Below are 17,028 nucleotides of genomic sequence, written 5' to 3' on the forward strand. Positions count from 1 at the left end.
ATTGTGCTTTCAAGTATCTGCTGGGAACATAACCGTGACGGAAAACAGTTTTGATTGCCTAAAGCAGTCCTTGAACCATTGTCCGTGTCCTCTGTTTAGATACTCACATTAAGTACATTGATATCTACTGTTTCTTTCTTTGAGTGATTTGTGGTTTTCTTAGTTCATCTGTGGTGATATATGGTTTCTGTTGTTCTTCCCTCTATTGTGGTGGTTTGTGTTGTTACTTGGTCTTCTCTGGTTGTTTCTGGTGTTTTGCTCCCCAGTGATTTCTTGGTTTGAGACTCCATACTCCATCTAGGTTTGCTGGTGAAGTTCTGCGATAATGTCCTTCCTAGGTCTGTCATTGTGATTTGTATTTTTCCTGGTTCTTTTTTACGGTGGTCTGTGGTGTTCTTGGTTATTTGTGCTGTTCGTCTTCTGTTGGTATTACCCCAGCAGTCTTACTCGCGATGCTTCTCACTCAAAGTACGTAGACATGGCAAGTCGTAGCGTGATGAAAGAGCGAGACCAGCATTAGGTTGGACAGGGTTTTGCCATTAATAGTCCTTTGACAGAAGGCCTTGAAGCAACTGAGCAAAAACTTCAAAATACAAAAATGAACACTAGTAATCTCACCTTTATTGCGAAATGCAGGGCGATGTTTTAATATAAACAAACTAGTATGTTCCTATTAGTCATTAAGTGTGAAGACAGTCAAGGTTTTAATACTCTCTAGGTATGGGTGTTGCACACTTAGCAACTTTAAAGAAACGCTAATAGGAAGATTATGAGAACAACAAGTGGTCATCTTTAATTTCCTCATTAACTTTTTTATTGAGTGGAGTAGCTTTTAAGTGGGAGAAAGCTAAAATAAGAGTGAGGCTCTTACCCCACCAGATCTTAAACGAGGCCTATTGATAGCACAGAAGTAATGGACAGAAAGTCTTGATTCACTTTGGTAATTACAGAGGGTGCATTCCATTCTGTTATGGTTTTTTTCTAACTGCGCCATTATAGTCTCGCATTAACTCCACACAAATCGCCTTTGTCCCCACCATAAAATATGAGCTACAAAGTAGATACTTCCTCTTTGGTTCCGGCAGTCATTTCTCAGCCAGGTTCATCTCTATGACCAGTTCTATGGTTCAGCAAAAACCTTTCAATAAACCAAGGATAGAAAGTCTGGCGAGAAGTCCATGCTAAGATGCCTTTCTGTTAAGACCTTCGGAGGATGGAATCATTGGTTGAAGGCCCTCCATTTTATATAGTGTAAAAAGCCACGCATCATTTTTTCCTCTTTACAATTCGTTAGGAACACTGCTTTTATCCTGGATGAAAAGTGAGCTGCAGCAGAATAAATGGCAAACACGATCCCGAAATGGGTGATGAGAATAATTGGAAGGAATGTTGGAAGAGCATGGGGTATGAGCCGACAAGAATAAGTGATTCTGTATCACTTTAGGAACCTTCGTAGATTTCCTCGCTGATTCATTTTTAGATTATGAGAAACTGTTAAGGATGCACAAGCAAGTTACACTGCCCTGATGAAGATCACCTAACTTATAGTCTTAGTGAATCGAAACGCCAACTAGTTTTCGGGTTCTGAGTAAATAAAAAATGTCTTTTATTTGGTCCTGTCTAAGTCTCTGTTGTGTTGTTGTACGTATATATTTTTTTAATCTTATGTTATTACCCACTGGTGGATATCGTCTTTATTCCTAGTTTTGTTGCATGATTAATCCTTCTGCCTTTGTTGTGGTGCTTAAGTAGTTCCACTATAATAATGAGGATCTATTGTGACGTCATTATAAACAGATATAACGTCTTCATGACTGATTGTCCTTTGAGAATCCGCTTTTGTTAATGCAGGTCTTACCTAGATTCCCTTAAGGATACGAGGTGGCCATATTTAAAAAAACATTTTTTTCAAGTATTTCAAAGTTTGGTGGCATGCTGTGGGAAAGCGCGGTCGCCCTGCCTGCGCTGTTCTCGTCTTCTGTGTTGTGTAGTTTTGTATTTCAGCCCTCTTCTAGTTCCTCTCGGGCTACTCAAAAATTAGGCAAATAAACGAATGTTGTGAAAATAAGAATAAACTATGTTAGAAAGAATTATTTTTCTCTTTGCATTACTCTGTAATATGTCTTGGTTAAATTGATTAGTATTGGATCAATGTGCATCCTGGGATCGATAGATCGTGGAAGGGGGGGTACATTTCTATGCTTAAAAATGTATATTGTTATCTGCTTTCCAATGGGTGGCTTCTTCCTTGACTCTCCTCTTCCAGTAAGGTGCTGTTCACAATGATGCAGCAGTATTTCCGCTCCGAGGAGGGCGGGGAGCGCTCCGTGTGCCTCACTTTTGCACTATTCTACCTTCTCGTCGCCATGATCGTGCTCATTGTTCGAGAAGATTATCTGGAGTTTGGATTGGACTCTGGTGAGTCGTACTGGGTTATCTGTTGATGTTCTAGGTGTTGGGGGCTGTTTATGTATACATTTTTTAATTAATTATTAATGAATGTTAAGGTTTATCTTGCATTCTACTTAATTCATTTTTGTAAGAAGACTCCTTCCCTCCTTGTTTCTTTAACCTTTTTCCATAACCCTACTTTTGCTTTCACCCTTTCTGATTTTCTATATGCTTTCTGTTTAATTTGTCATTTTTTTACCACACACCTTCATCATACATCCAAGTTCCTCAATTTGCTTATTTTTTTATTCAAGCACAAACTTTAATCTGTTTTTCCTTTTCTATTACCTCTTACACAAAAAAATCGAATACTTTAGTACTTGTCTCTTTTTCTTAACCTACTGTTTTTTGTTTTTCTGAGTTGATTATCGCGAGATTCTTGTTTCTCTATGCAAAAATACTCATTGTGTAGCTCTAAAAGCATTTCTGTACAGCTGCTGGTGTGTTTTTTTTTCCAGAAAAAAAGATGCTTCTAGTAAGGGATTGATGTATTGCCATGATATATTGTAATTTCCCATCTGTGGTAAATACCACTGAAGGATCACATTCTTTTTTGCTTTTATGCAACTTGCACAGCAGTTTTTTTTAAAGTTTTTTTTTACACCACAGAAACGCCACCGTCCAGAAACGAAAGTAGAAATTGAAGAGGCATGACAGAAATTCAATGGAAAAAAAAGATACCCCTGTTATTACCAGAGTATCCTGTCCATACATATGTGTCGTTCTCTGAGCATTTCTCAGTTACCACTAGCAGTAAATTACTACTGCCTTTACAATGGGGCTCTGGCACTTTTGGTTTTCATAGCCACTTTCAAGATGCTTTTGGACAGTTCCTGTCAAGAACTTTTGGAGACCAAGGTAGAATGTTGTGGTTTTTCCGTTTGGGCGCTCACTTTCTGCCTAGCAACTCTGCCTTCAGTGGCCATATTATGACACTTGCTGCTCGTAAAATGCTGTTATTCGATGTGCGACGTACAGATCAACGACTTTGAAGATGCACAGTGTCATTATATTAAAATTAACCTTTATGATTTTGAAATCAAGATCAGGTCAAAGGCTGACTTGTTTTGTTAATTTGTATAATGACATCTGGCCACTGGTTTGGCTCCCTAGTGCTTTCTGAAATCTGGTGACAAGCCACGGGGAATGCGTACGGTTGCTGGGGTACCACGAAAGCCCATTGCATAGCATATTAGGGCCTAGATATATGTAAATATACACAAATATTATTGCACCTCCATCTGCTCTAGAGTTCATGCTAACCAGAGGGAAATCAGAGAAATTTCCTCCATCAAAAGACTTTGTCACGGCTATCCACATTTTGAACTTTCTCTGGAAATCTAAGGGCCCTCCATCACCGCCCAGCTCTAAATTGTGCCTGAAAGACCAAAACAAGCCACAATACACTAGAAACTCTACCAACTGACCTGACATAATTGCATATAAAATGTGAAATACAATGAAAGTTAAATTTACACAACATTGTGTGGCTGGGGATGTGTCTCGGTTTTCAAGTGTGTTGATGAAAATGCACCCTAATGCAGCTGTGCCCTGAGAATGCACCATGCCTGTCTCTGGTGCCACACATGTTCTCCAGCACCACCCTTCAGCTGTGCATTCTTCTCTGTAGGTTTTGCAGCCGTCAATGAGAACCTAGAAGTGTTTCTGAAGCGCCAGGGCTGGGAGTGGTCGTAAGTATCCAACTGTTACGCAGAATAGCTAGAATTAGATGATGTGTCTGAGCAGTTCCTCCAGACTCCTCTCTGCTTTGCTGGGGTCCATGTCTTGGTGGATTCATAATTCTCTTCCTATTGACTGGGGCATATCTTCTTTTGTGCAGGATCCCTTTCACCAACCTGACCTTCAAGCTGACGCTGGTGGCCATCTGCTCCTTCCTCGGCGCATGTCTGACTTTCCCGGGCCTGCGACTGGCTCAGACTCACCTGGATGCTCTGAAATTGGCCGCCGACCGCCCGGTGATTCAGTGAGTAGCCGCTTGTATATAAGAAATGTGCCTTGTGTTCCCAGGGTGGTGCTTTGGTAGTTGTCATCCTGTAGCTTCCTTCTAGCCGTCATCCGCTGGAGATTGTCTTGTACACAGACTCCTCTTCGCCTGATCCATGGAGCCTTTTGTGCCACAAAACGATGGAGAAACATCGAAGGTGCCTTCTCCGCCAGTGAAGCTTTCCCACTGGGATAAGTGGTTTCTCCCGAGCAGTACCACGCCATGTCTGCTGCACACTCCATTTCCCCTCCCTCTGGCATGAGCTTCGCGACCTCTCTGGTGGGCTGAGGGTTCATGTGTCCTCGACCGTAGAGAAGATCTGGACATGCTCTTAGAATCACACTCCTACCTTCTTTGGGAGACCTCATTTCACACCCACAGTCTTTATGTACCACCATTGCCGTAGTGCTTTAGTTGTATTTCGGTACAAAAGAGGGTGGTGATGGACGGAGCATCTGAACCAATCAAACACTCACACCCAGTCAAAAGATCTGGGTTTGATCCATCACCGTTCTTTAGCCCACTCTGCCACCCCAGTTCAGACATGGCTATATGCAAATCAGTCTGACCCTGTGCCTCATGGGAACAGTCCAGCCCGAACTGCCAAGCCATGCCTTCCCTGGACCGGAAACAAGCTTCCGAGGACCGGTTTCTGGTATTACAGCCTTCTTCAGCCCGGCTAGCTTGAATCCAGTGGCAAAGTGAGCAAGGGACTCACGTCTGAGCATACCCTGCCACACTTATGGCGGCCAAAGCGGTACAAAAGGGGGTGGTGATGGATGGAGCATCTGAACCAATCAAACACTCACACCCAGTCAAAAGATCTGGGATTGATCTACCACCCCCTTTTGTACCGCTTTAGTTGTATTTCAGCCTACATGTTGCTGGTGAGGGCTCAAGGGTTGCACGACCTCTCCATTTCATAAAGATGTAGCTTGAAGACCCTGGGATTGAAGGTGGAGGATGTAAGAGGCCAGTGGTTGGGGAAGACGAATGAGGAATAACCCAGCACAATGTTGTGCTGCCTGGAAGAATGAATACCCTTTACAGCCTGTTTTTGTTGCTATTTTTTTTATGGTGTATCCGAGCTTATTTCAGCGCGGGGGATTGGTGCTATCCGACACACTCCCGGCTCTACGTCAACTTGAGTCACTAAGTGTTCTCTTCTGAATTTACAGCAGAGATGCCACCACTTGCAAGGGTTTGGTTCATCCCATCTTCCTAAAGGGAAGCATAATAAGGGGTACCCAATAATTGGTGAGTGGAGATCAACCACATTCTATTAAAGTCTGGATCAAGCCGGAGACTTTTTTTATTTTTTTTAATTTGTTTTAAAATTCTTTTTATTAATCAAAAAAATAATAAAACATTACTCTATTACTTAAACAAGCATCAGGTGAGTCACATTTTCATCACATTTGTCCGATTGTCACATTTGCCTAGTTAATTACAATCATTTTCCTACTATGGGAACCTGGGGAGTCTCTCGCCTCCGAAACTGAACGTGGCGTCGGTGGTTACAGATATCACCCCGGTGGCTATTCCACGCCCCCCCAACCTTCCCAAGCCGGAGACTTTTAAGATAGTATTTCGTTTAGAGGGCGATTTAGACGTAGCTCCCTCGTAATGATAGAACAAAACAGAACCATCACCAGAAGAGTGGGGTCCGAGAGCCCCCACCTCCCTTCGCGTAAGATTATCACTGAGGTCTTCGTATCAGAGTACGTGCTTGTACTCCAACCCATGGTATGTTTACTGCAGGCCTGTATTTTTCTGATTTTTCTTTGCTGTTTCAGGCACTGACCTGAACACCCACCGCCTTTCATGTTCGTCTGATCAAAACTCCAATAAAGTTTCATTTTATCTCTGCTAATCTAGATATGTTTTTCATTGAATTTAAATCAGATTTCTGCTCCATGCCAGCTTTCTACCTCCCATCGTTGTGGTAGTAATGTGGATAAAGCCAATTACCAGAGATTTTCTTCGCCATGCTCCGTTGGGGAAAGAGTCCGTTGAACTGTAAGTACCTGATAATTTTCTAATTTAATCAAAACCCTGAACATTTCCTTGTTCACATTGACCTCACTTAAAACTAGCTGAGGGTAGCAGCTACTACACCTAGCTTGCCCTATGCTGTCCGTTGAACCGCCATGCCTCGAGGGCATGAAAACTGATAGATTAGTATAAACTGGGCTCTCGAGACCAATTTACTTTTCATACCCCCAGATGCATCAACAACCCATTTTGCGATTCCTTAATAGCGAAAAATACCGATTCGCTATTAAGGAATAGCAAAATGGAATGCATCAAGAAATCACTAAAAAAATAGCGATTTCTTAGAATTCCTTAATTGCGATTCTCAAATTGCGAGTCGCAATTAAGGAATACCTCCCCATTCATTCCTATGGGCCTAGAGGCCCATAGGAATGAATAGGAAGACCATCTCAATTTGCAAATCGCAATTAGCAAAGTGAGATTGCGATTTCAAGGGTGCAGGGGTGTCCAAAGGACACCCTGTTGCACCCCTGAAATTGATCTGTGCACATAGGTTGCGCACAAACATGCCCTTAGGGCATGTGTGTCCGCAACATGAAACTTTGAAAAATGCACTTTAGCGCATTTTTCAAAGTTTTTGCAAATTACCATGAAGTTGTACTTCATGGTAATTTGCATGCCCTATTAGCGAATTCGCTATTTTAAAAACTTTCATGCATTGCATTTAAGGAATCTCAATTTGAGATTCCTTAAATGCAAATAATCGCAATTTAGCGATTTCTCAATTTGCAATTTTTGCATTTGGGATGATGCATCCCAAATGCAAAAATACCGGTCGCAAAGGGGCAGATTCTGAGAATCTGCCCCTTTGCGAGCTGATTTTTGTTTGATACATCTAGCTGATAGTTTCTACACATTACTATAGCCTCTCAACAGCAAAAATGAGGTTAGTGAGAGGCGCAACGTTGTAAAAGTGGTGGGTCCTATGGTGACATGGGGGAGGGGGCGGGGGTAGTCGGGGAGTGTGGAAGGCCACTTCCGACAGTCCTAGAATGATGGTCAATTGATATGCTTTCTATTCCTGGAACTGCAAAAAAGCTGAAATGCTTTACAAGAAAAATACCTAAGGACGTTGTAATGTCGCTTGTGTTTGAGGGGCGCCGGCGTGCATTGTCTGAACTTTAGACTTCGGATGGCACCTCGAAGTCTCAGTACAACTGCAGGCATCTTACGTTAACAAAGCAAAAACTTTAACTTATAATTGGAGTTCAGAAAAACTTGTGGTTCCTTCCCTGATGTAACCCCTCACTATTGGGTCAACTCCTAAACTTAAAACTAATGAACTACACTTCCTGAAGTAAAACAAAGTTGGCAAAAAGAGGGCAGTATGACTGATTAACTGTGCTTTTCCTTGTTGACTTCTAGTTGTAGATGTCATGAAAGTTCTTTGACTGGAAGTCCTAAAAGTAGTAGCAGGACCATGCGAGTTGCCACCAGTTGGAGTACCAGTGTTTGCTACTAGCGGTTTACAAAAAAATGAAAGGTGGCATGCTTGAAGTAATCTCGACTTTCAGTATTTATTTAGGTCTGCACTGGAGTGTATTGTTTCCTTGCACAGCATGCCACTCCAGATGTAGAACAGCTGTATGCAAATCAGCCTAGCTTCTCATCCAATAGGAAGTTCCATTCAGAACTGGCAGGACAGGTCCCCCCTATATAGAAACAAAGCAACTCCAAACTGATTTGGCCTTGTTGGGCCCCACCGCTGAAGTGCAGGTAGAGTGTTGCACCACACTGGATACACCTATTACTAGCTGCGGAACTTGTTGTAGTACGGATGGTAGTAGCGGGCCACTAATAATGGCATTAGTAGTGGATGTAGTTCTATTGAAGCGTATGTAGTTACTGTTTCCTTACTACTTGTATGGTACTTATAGCTGACCAACAGAACTAGTAGTAACAAGGAAAGTAGTCATGGTGGATTTTCCAGTAGAAGAAATATGTTGGGCCACCATGTACAAGTAGGGCCAGGAGTCCTGGGACCACTAGCAGTAGTAAAATGATTATTGTAGTAGTTGCTGTATGTTATGTACAACTGCAACAAGTAATACATTCAGAATTACTGCAAGGAGATGCAGTGTTTGTACTTAATGCTTGTATTGTAAGTATTCTTTGGCACAGAAGTGACAATAAATGTAGTTATTTATGTGTTTTGTAGGTAGTACTACTAGATGAATTAAAAGCAGCACTGCTCGTGTTCGTATATCGCTTTATGGTGTGAAAATATCTCTTCCTAGTCGACTCAGATACCACTTAATGTTTTCCTCTTCTCCATTTGTAAAAGATAACATGGGACACTGAAGTTGACTCATTGTGATGGGTCTCCCAATCTTCATGTGGTTTCCCCACATAAAGGGAGTGGATAAAATTGACTCGAGGAAATTTAGAATTTATGAATTAACCTAAATTTGTTCCCTCTAAAAGAGACTCCCAGTCTTGTGGTTGGTTTTTCCATCAGACAAAAACACTGAAGAGCACAGCTGAGTGGCAATATTTCCATTTCTTACAGATATCACACAACTGAAAAACATTCTTTAGAGAGTGAACTGCTGGAGCGTGATTGATAAAACGCCGACCAACTTTCAGATACACTGAGCGTGTTCACATACACGTTATAAATAACTGATGAGAAGCCCAGATGAAAGAATGAGAAATTACGTTTTTGAAGTATGTTCTAACTAGGGGGCGCAGGAGGGGGGATTGTAATACCACAGTTCTCAACCACAGCGAGGATGTTGTGTGTTAGACTAGAGTACAATTAGATATATATATATACACCATTCTTTTCCTTCCGGTGATTAAATCTGCCTTCTCTTTCTGTTATTGAGTGGATTACACGTTCAGAAGACATTATTACTGCATAAATTAATTTCATGTCAATTCATGAATATAAATTTGCATTATTTGAACATCCTTAGATTCTATAGGTCTGTGCGCCCATTGGCATCCAACTTGGACATCTTCTTATCTAAGACCTGGGGCTACTACACTGAGCTTCCATTGGTTGATGTATTTGTCTTGTTCCGTCTGCACGCTTTCTTGTCTCTAAATGCGAATCCTTCTTTGTTGCCAGCATGTCCGACGCCGGCTACAACTCCATGCGGCTGTGGATCATTGTTGTGCTCTGCCTCCTCCGTCTGGCCATGACGCGCTTCCACATGCAGGCGTACTTGTGCCTGTCCGATCGCTGGGTGGAACAGATGAAAAGGGAGGCCGGGCGCATTACCACCATTGAGATACAACGCAAGGTACAGTGACGGCAGCTGCGATATAAGGGGGGGGGGAGGGGGTTCAGGGGACACCACTATAAAAACATACCTGGAGCGAATATGGCTGATGCTTAAATAGGCGATCGATAGTTTGAAAGAGAATTTACTGCTGGCAGAAGATCCAGAACGGTACTGCCGGAAAAACCTATAGATATCTGCAAAATGGCCGAGTTGCAGTCCGTCTCCACCAGAGTAGCCTATCCTATGTAAGGACTTCAACACCATAGGTTTATGTTATGTATTCTATATTTGAAGAAGCTTGGGAGACATCAGAAAAGTCTAGCTCCATATCTCAACTGTAACATTCTCCAAGTCTTCCACGCTGCAGTTGCTATGATTACGACAGCGGTCAGTGACTTTCCTCTGCTTTTTTTTTTACAAACTCTGCACTGGCTGCGAATTACAGACATCAGTGCATTGAAGACAGTCTTTCGAAGCCACCTATTAAAGGGTGATATAGTCACTGTTTTTGCAGAATGGCTGCTAGCATCTATAGGTCTCCTTCTTGGCTTGTCCTCCGGATGCTCTGTCCACTATGCTCTGACCACCCTAGCTATAAATTATATTCTTCAAAATGTGGGGTTTTCACCCGTAACAAGCTGTCTTTGGAGCAAACGTTAAATCACATTCTGGTTTTTCTAAGCTATTTGTTTTTTTTATATTTTAGTGAGACTTTTGTCCTTTTGTAAGCCACTGATGGTGGCAAGCTGAATTGTGGGTTAAGTGTGCAGTTATCTAGGGGTGATTTGTGGTTAATCCAAAGGTCAAAAAAGTAAACCAGTTTATTTCTTATTCCCAACTCTTCCTAAATCTACTTCCTCCTGATACCCTGGAATATCTGTATTCAGTCGACACACAGTGAAATTGCCAGCCCGGCAGGAATAATTCTTTGTGCACAAAGCACATTTTCTTCAGACACTAGATTCCAGTCTACTATCCCTCGCCATTAAGGCCAGCTCGCTGCTCTTTGTTTAATACTTTAGCTGTGCGATTTCTTGCCTTTCACAAGTTTTGTTGTCTGATTGACACGGAGTTTCCTGGCTTGTTTTGTTTTTGTTTTCTCAACTGGTGTTTATTTTTCCTTGTAGGTGTCTCGCATCTTTTGCTACCTTACCGTGATTGCCTTGCAGTACCTGGCACCCATCATTCTCACGCTACACGCCACATTTGTACTGAAGACTTTGGGTGAGAAACATTTTAATTTCATAGCCCTTGAAGTCCTTCTACTGGGACTAAGAGTACCATTATTGCCTCATATGTTTGTTTCACATTGTGTAAAAAATAAACCAAGCATTATCCCACAGTATTTGTGGGGCATTACTTTTATTGCTTATGTGTAAGTTACAGTGTCCTTCTGCTGGAGACATTTCAGTTCAGCTGTAATCATATATTATAGTAAAGTAGCAGTCTAATTTTCTTATCACCTATGTGTAGTGATACCACAGCTAAACTCTTATAAGAAAATTTGAGAAAAGTGTCATAACATTCTTGCAGGTTTCAATGGATTAGAATTAACCCGTTTCTTGCGTCGAACGTTCAGCGCCAGTGCTGAACGTTCTAAGAAATGGGTGGGGCCGCGTCGGCCATTGGACGTGCGCAGCACTACGGAGGTAGTGCTCGCAATGTCCAACGGCCGACGGCAGCACTAAAGGGGTTAAATTCCACTAACTAGATAGACTTTTTGGTGCCACAGTCTTGAGTTTGCCGGGCTAGAAGAACTCAGTAAACATTGTGCTGAAATGCAACAGTCCATGCAGTGAAATGTCAAATACATACCATAGTTCTTCCAGCTTCCTTTTCCATGTGAACTGTGTTCATAAGAAAGCTGCTGTTTTCACTTCCCGGAGTAAATGCGCTGCAGAAGTCTGTCAAGGCATGATGCCTACCAAAGCCTCCTTTTGGTTTAAGATATTTTCATTAAGATGATTTTGGAAACCCTCTTTAGTGATTATATCAAATCCCAGCTTTTGTGGGGGAAGGGTCCTTTTTCATGAGCGCTCTTGGTGTACTCCGTTCGGGATTCAAGACGAGACGAGGCATAGAGCGGGCAAAGAAATAGAATAACATCCGTATTGCGCGTCTGCGATAGTTCTTTGAAATATCTGCTCAAATAGAACTAAATTCCCTGTTATTCCCTCCACTCCCCTTAATGCATCAGTCACCATGCTAAATGTCCGGTGGAAATACAGAGGAAATAAATGGAAATCCTGTGAACCATTGGATTGCAAGAACTTCAGAACTTTTCTATTGTTTCCTAAAAACAATTCATGACTATAACTAGAGGTACAGAAAAAGACTGGGTGAGACCATGGATCTCAAATCATCATACAAAAGCCCATAATGAACAAATATAGGGTTATATTACACAGGCCAAAAAATGGGTCACAGACAAAGTTTTATTTATTTTTGTTACTTTTTTTTTTTTTATTATAGCGTATAAAATGTACTAAAATGTACAATGGACTAAAATGTGCATTCAAGAACAAAAAGGGAGATTTATCAACCCAAATTACAGCAAGAAACACTTTTAAAAACAAAATAAGAAAAGGAGCTTTACCTTGGAAAGGAGGCTCTTAATCTTCCCTAGAAATTCGAGTTGTAAATCAGTCCGATTAGCACCGTACCGCTTTCCAGTAAGAGACGTGATAGCAAAAAAAAGTTCCTTTCATAATAAAGCTTCGTTTAGAACCTTGATAATATTTAGAAAGCAACTCCTCCTAGCCTGAGTTGTTTTAAAAAACAATCCTTGTTATTAAGAAGATTTTTGGTTTTTCTTTTTAAGGGGTATTTCTATTAAGATCAAGCTTTATGTGTTGGACGTGCACAGTTGTCCTAAATTAACTTGTTTGTACAGGTAAAGGTGTCCTGGTAATGATCTATTTAGGTGTATTAATAATGGTTGGAGTTTATTGTTGAACAAGTTACTTACCTGTGGTGACGCCTTATCTGGTAGAGACTCTTTATAGCCGCAGAGTACTTACCTTACAAATATCCCCAGGCGTCAGACTGGATCCAGAAATGTTTCTTGAGCAGTACGCCTGCATGCCGGTAGGTGGTGTTTGGTTCCGCCTGGCGTCAGTGGCTGTGCCGGAAGTGACGTGCGCCATTCCTCCCAGAGTCCTAGCCCATAAGAATAGGACTCCCGCTCTGGCCTTGTAGGCATGGCTCCAGTCTGTGTTGGGCGATGTGTCGGAGTGGGGGATATAAATGGGGATGACGCCTCTGGTGGGCACCATCCTCAGGACCAGCACCAGAGAAGGTTGAGATGGCATGACTAGTGTTGATTCGGATCCATCTGATGCTCGACTGGTGCCAGAGCTGCCAGCGTGTATCCAGTAGGGGGTCATTGCGAACCAACAAGGCACAAAGGTGCGCCGGAGGGAATGTGACGCCCGAATACGAGTTGCGAAGCCACATAAAATTCTTTTAATTGGGCGGGAGTTGTGGCAGCTACCGTAAACACGAGGAGGTGCGAAGACTGTCCAGGCGCTGGCTCAACCGCAGAGCCCGGCTCGAGTGACGATGCTCCCTCGTCTCATCGACTGACAGATGAGATGAAGTCGGAGCACACTTTGACTTATCCTTCTTCTTGTGGGCTAAAACAGCATGACAAAACGTCAAAAACAGATAGTCAGAAATTGACTAAGGGGTAGTGGATCTGCGCTGACTGGCACGGTAGGAAAAGAACGGGCATCAGCGCACTGGGGTGGTGCCTATATAAGCACCGCACATATCACTTCCAGTGCGGCCTATGACGCGACTCAGCGCAGAGCCGAATTACACCACCTACTGACGTGCAGGGGTACTGCTCAAGAAAAATTTCCAGACCCCGATTGATACCTGTGGATAATTCTATGGTAAAGAAGCTGCTGCTGGAAGTCTTTATCGGATAATAGGTCTCCAGTGCAGTGATAAAGTTGTGCTGAATTTCCATGCAAAAACTTTCTTTAAATTGACTTATATAACATTCCAATTTGTTAACTGTATTGCATGTAAACTTAATATTTCTTTTTTTTGTATACTCTGCAGGTGACTATTCCTGGGGATTGTTCCCTGAACCCCCTGGTGTCTCGCCGGCTTTGGATGCTCTCCCAGATTCACCCCTTACTTCATCGGATGAAGAAGAGGAAGAGAACGTTGAAGCCACTGTGGCGCACATCACAACTCTCCTCGGTGGAATCCGCACAGTCTTTACGCCACTTTTTTACCGGGGGCTCTTTGCCTTCCTCACGTGGTGGGTGGCCGTCTGCCAGATTATCACGAGTCTATTCGGCCTCTACTTCCACCAGTACCTGGTGGTGTCTTAGCTTCGTAAGAAAAGTTAGAAGACAAAAACAGCTTTGGGGTTATCCTTGCATTCAGACTGCAGCTGGATAAGGACCGCCGGTGCCACAGACTGTGAAATGCCACTGTGGATCTTTGATCAGTGGGAGCACCCCTCTTTTGCTAGTTTTTATGAGTTTAAAAGGAGGGTTGAGACCATGGGGGACAAATTTCATTGATGAATTTATGTCTCTGAGTAAATATGGAAGAGTGATTTTAGTTTTATATTTAACCCCCTCCCCACAATACTAGTTCACAAGTTCCCTCCTTGGGTCATTTCTCCTACAAAGTGTTCTGAGAGCCCCATGCTTTCTACCCAACCTCTGCTCGGCTGGCTGTACCCACCCAACATGGCAGCTTTAGGTTTTAACATTTTCATCCAACAAGCGCCGCTCCCGACTAGTCTGCCTTACTAACCACCCACATGGAAACTAAGTCCTGTATTGGATCATTTTCAGGGTCTAGTCGCCAAAAGACACTTTGAGCGACTTGAAGACAAAAATGACTATTGAGAGATGGTGCCGTCTCTCTAAATGCAGCTCTACTAAAGAGGTCTAACCTGCTGTTCAAAGTTGGAGGTCCCGCCCCGCCTCGTGCTTCTTTGGGCCTTACCCAGGTGGACGCGATAGAGAATAACCGGTTTTAATTAATTCATTTACAAAGTATACCAATCTTCTCCAGATGAGATGATTGTGTTGCCAGTGATGTGTCGCATCAATGTTGGCTCCAGGACACCTCACAGTCACTTGACACTTGGGCCAAGAAATACTTATAAAATTAATTAAATCTAGTGACAAGTAGTTCCGAAGAGAGTGTACAATATGTCTTGATGCAGCTGCAGCACTCCTAACACTGACCCACCACTGTCCCCGAAGGGTCTCGTAGTCCTTGAACGCAATGGTCTGTGGAGAGTTGGTTGTCGAAAGCCAAATGGACACGTGCTCACCCTTGCACGAGAGGTCATGGTTCCCCTCTGTGTGACCTCTTCCAGTCTCCGCAGCCGGCAGTCACTGAAGCCACGACCTCTTCCCAAGGCCCTCCATTCCTCGACTGGGTGGGTTTGAAAGCTAAAATGGTGCATACCGAGAATTTGCTTATGTCTAGGTGAGTTTCTACTAAACCAGATACGTAGATGAGTCTGTAGCGAGGGTTATAAGTCATGGATGTTGAAAGTTGTTTTTGCAAATCTTGCCGCTCTTCTGGCTAGAGGCAGAACGCGGGGCGTGGGCAGTAGGACCCAGTTTTAACCTCTCCTCCCCTGTGTCGCAAGCTGCTCCCACGTTCTCTTTTTTCTGAACCTCAGTGCCTGCCTTCCATCTCAGGAGCAGAAACATTTTGGAGGCTGCAGTATTAATGTGTACATTTCTGTGTCTCCATTAATAGTTTCTACTGAGTGTACTTTTAATTTGAAAATGACCTTGTTCCTCTTTTTAACTGTGATGTTTTCATTCTTCCATTGTGTATAATGAAAGCGGGCCTTAGACTGCCTCCCCCACCTTCTATTCATTGGCTTGAGACATGGTCAATCACATCTGGAATCATCCTATTGGACTGTTTTAGTCTCATGGTCATCCTGTTGTCTTTTGGAGGTTTACAAATAATTATATGCGACTTTAAACTCTGCTTCCATCCAGCACAGGTCAGTTCGGCCGAAATGGGTTCTAACCTCCCGCGCCCTCTTAGCCGCGATTCTTTGTGCCAAACCATACACCAGCCTCATTTTCTGCATGGATTGTAGATGTTGGCAGGTTATTAAGTTAAATTTAAATTACCAACAAGACTTTATCTACAGTACACTTAAATGTGTCTACTACCTTTTTCCTGTGACATGAGCCCTTGCACCGCAGGGTGGGCCTGGAACATACACCGTGCACACGTACGTCGTGTCTTAAGATCTTCATGGCGGCCTCAACTCATCATAGGCGCATCCGACACTTGTCACTGTATCCACTATATTCTTCCAGAAAGTTTTACTGTGACACTGAAATCTTGAGCATTCACTTAAGTGAGAGAAAGCATGACCACCCCACCCTCTTTATTTATTTTGTGTGTACTGGAACATCTGCTATATTTTCTGATATATGTACAATAAAACGCAGCCTTTTCTGGTTTTACGGTTCAGGTACATCTGTGTGTGGTTTTTTTTGTGTTTTAATAAATTTACGTGTTAAATTATTATTCAAGATTAGACTGGGTGCTTTGTTTAACACCTTAGCCGCGGTAGTATTTACCGCGGTGCGCTGAGTTTTTTTAAAACCCGCAGTTCATGACGAGCTCAGCTCGTCATGAGTGTACGAGAGGTGTACCTCATGACGACCTGAGCTCGTCATGAGCGTCGAAGGGGTTAAAATGACGCAGTGCCACGTGGCCAGACTATTACAAAATAATTTTTTGTTGGTGTCTGGGTTACATTTGAATGAGACTTCCAGACCAAGATCCAGAGGTGTGGTTGCGTACCAAGAATTGATGACATGTATGAGAGTAAGAGATTGTGCTGACCACTCAGTTGATGGAAGCTTTGGTAGTGAAAAGAGAGGCCCAAGTAAATACAACCAAGAGATTGAATGAGAATTGCTGATAATCTTAAGAAATTGTACATTTCTGCTGTCCTCGTCCCCAGTGTGTGAACCTAATTATTTTGTTTTTTTTAAAAAGACCTTTGAGGAGTGTGCTGAGATGTTTGAGGGATTAATGAGCACTTCAGTTGCCACGCAAATACTGTATCGTGATATAATCCATTCAAGAATGGCTAAAAGTATAATACGAAAACGCTTTTACTGGAGGAAAAGAATCTCAGGGTGAAGTTTGAACTACATGGACAGAAGTTCTCATGGTAATAGCTGGCCCAAAGCTGCAGCAGAGTCCAAGGACTGGAGTTGGTTTCCAGAATGAAGGAAATAAAAACAGCAACTGAAACAGATTCTG

The 17,028-nt window shown here is 42.7% G+C and overlaps 1 protein-coding gene across 1 annotated transcript in view; it reads left to right on the plus strand.

The window, feature by feature from the left end:
* TMEM161A (transmembrane protein 161A) overlaps positions 1-16,228 on the plus strand; it is a 33,841-nt gene extending 17,613 nt beyond the window's left edge. The window contains exons 6-12 of the mRNA XM_078670762.1: positions 2,267-2,418; positions 4,082-4,142; positions 4,292-4,435; positions 6,362-6,475; positions 9,585-9,759; positions 10,869-10,965; positions 13,810-16,228. Of these exons, the coding sequence (XP_078526888.1) occupies positions 2,267-2,418; positions 4,082-4,142; positions 4,292-4,435; positions 6,362-6,475; positions 9,585-9,759; positions 10,869-10,965; positions 13,810-14,087 (1,021 nt within the window). The 3' untranslated portion in view covers positions 14,088-16,228. The remainder of the gene's footprint in view (positions 1-2,266; positions 2,419-4,081; positions 4,143-4,291; positions 4,436-6,361; positions 6,476-9,584; positions 9,760-10,868; positions 10,966-13,809) is intronic.
* Positions 16,229-17,028: the final 800 nt, after the last annotated feature.

This window comes from Lissotriton helveticus, chromosome 12 (assembly GCF_964261635.1).
Source record: "Lissotriton helveticus chromosome 12, aLisHel1.1, whole genome shotgun sequence".
Classification (NCBI taxonomy): domain Eukaryota; kingdom Metazoa; phylum Chordata; class Amphibia; order Caudata; family Salamandridae; genus Lissotriton; species Lissotriton helveticus.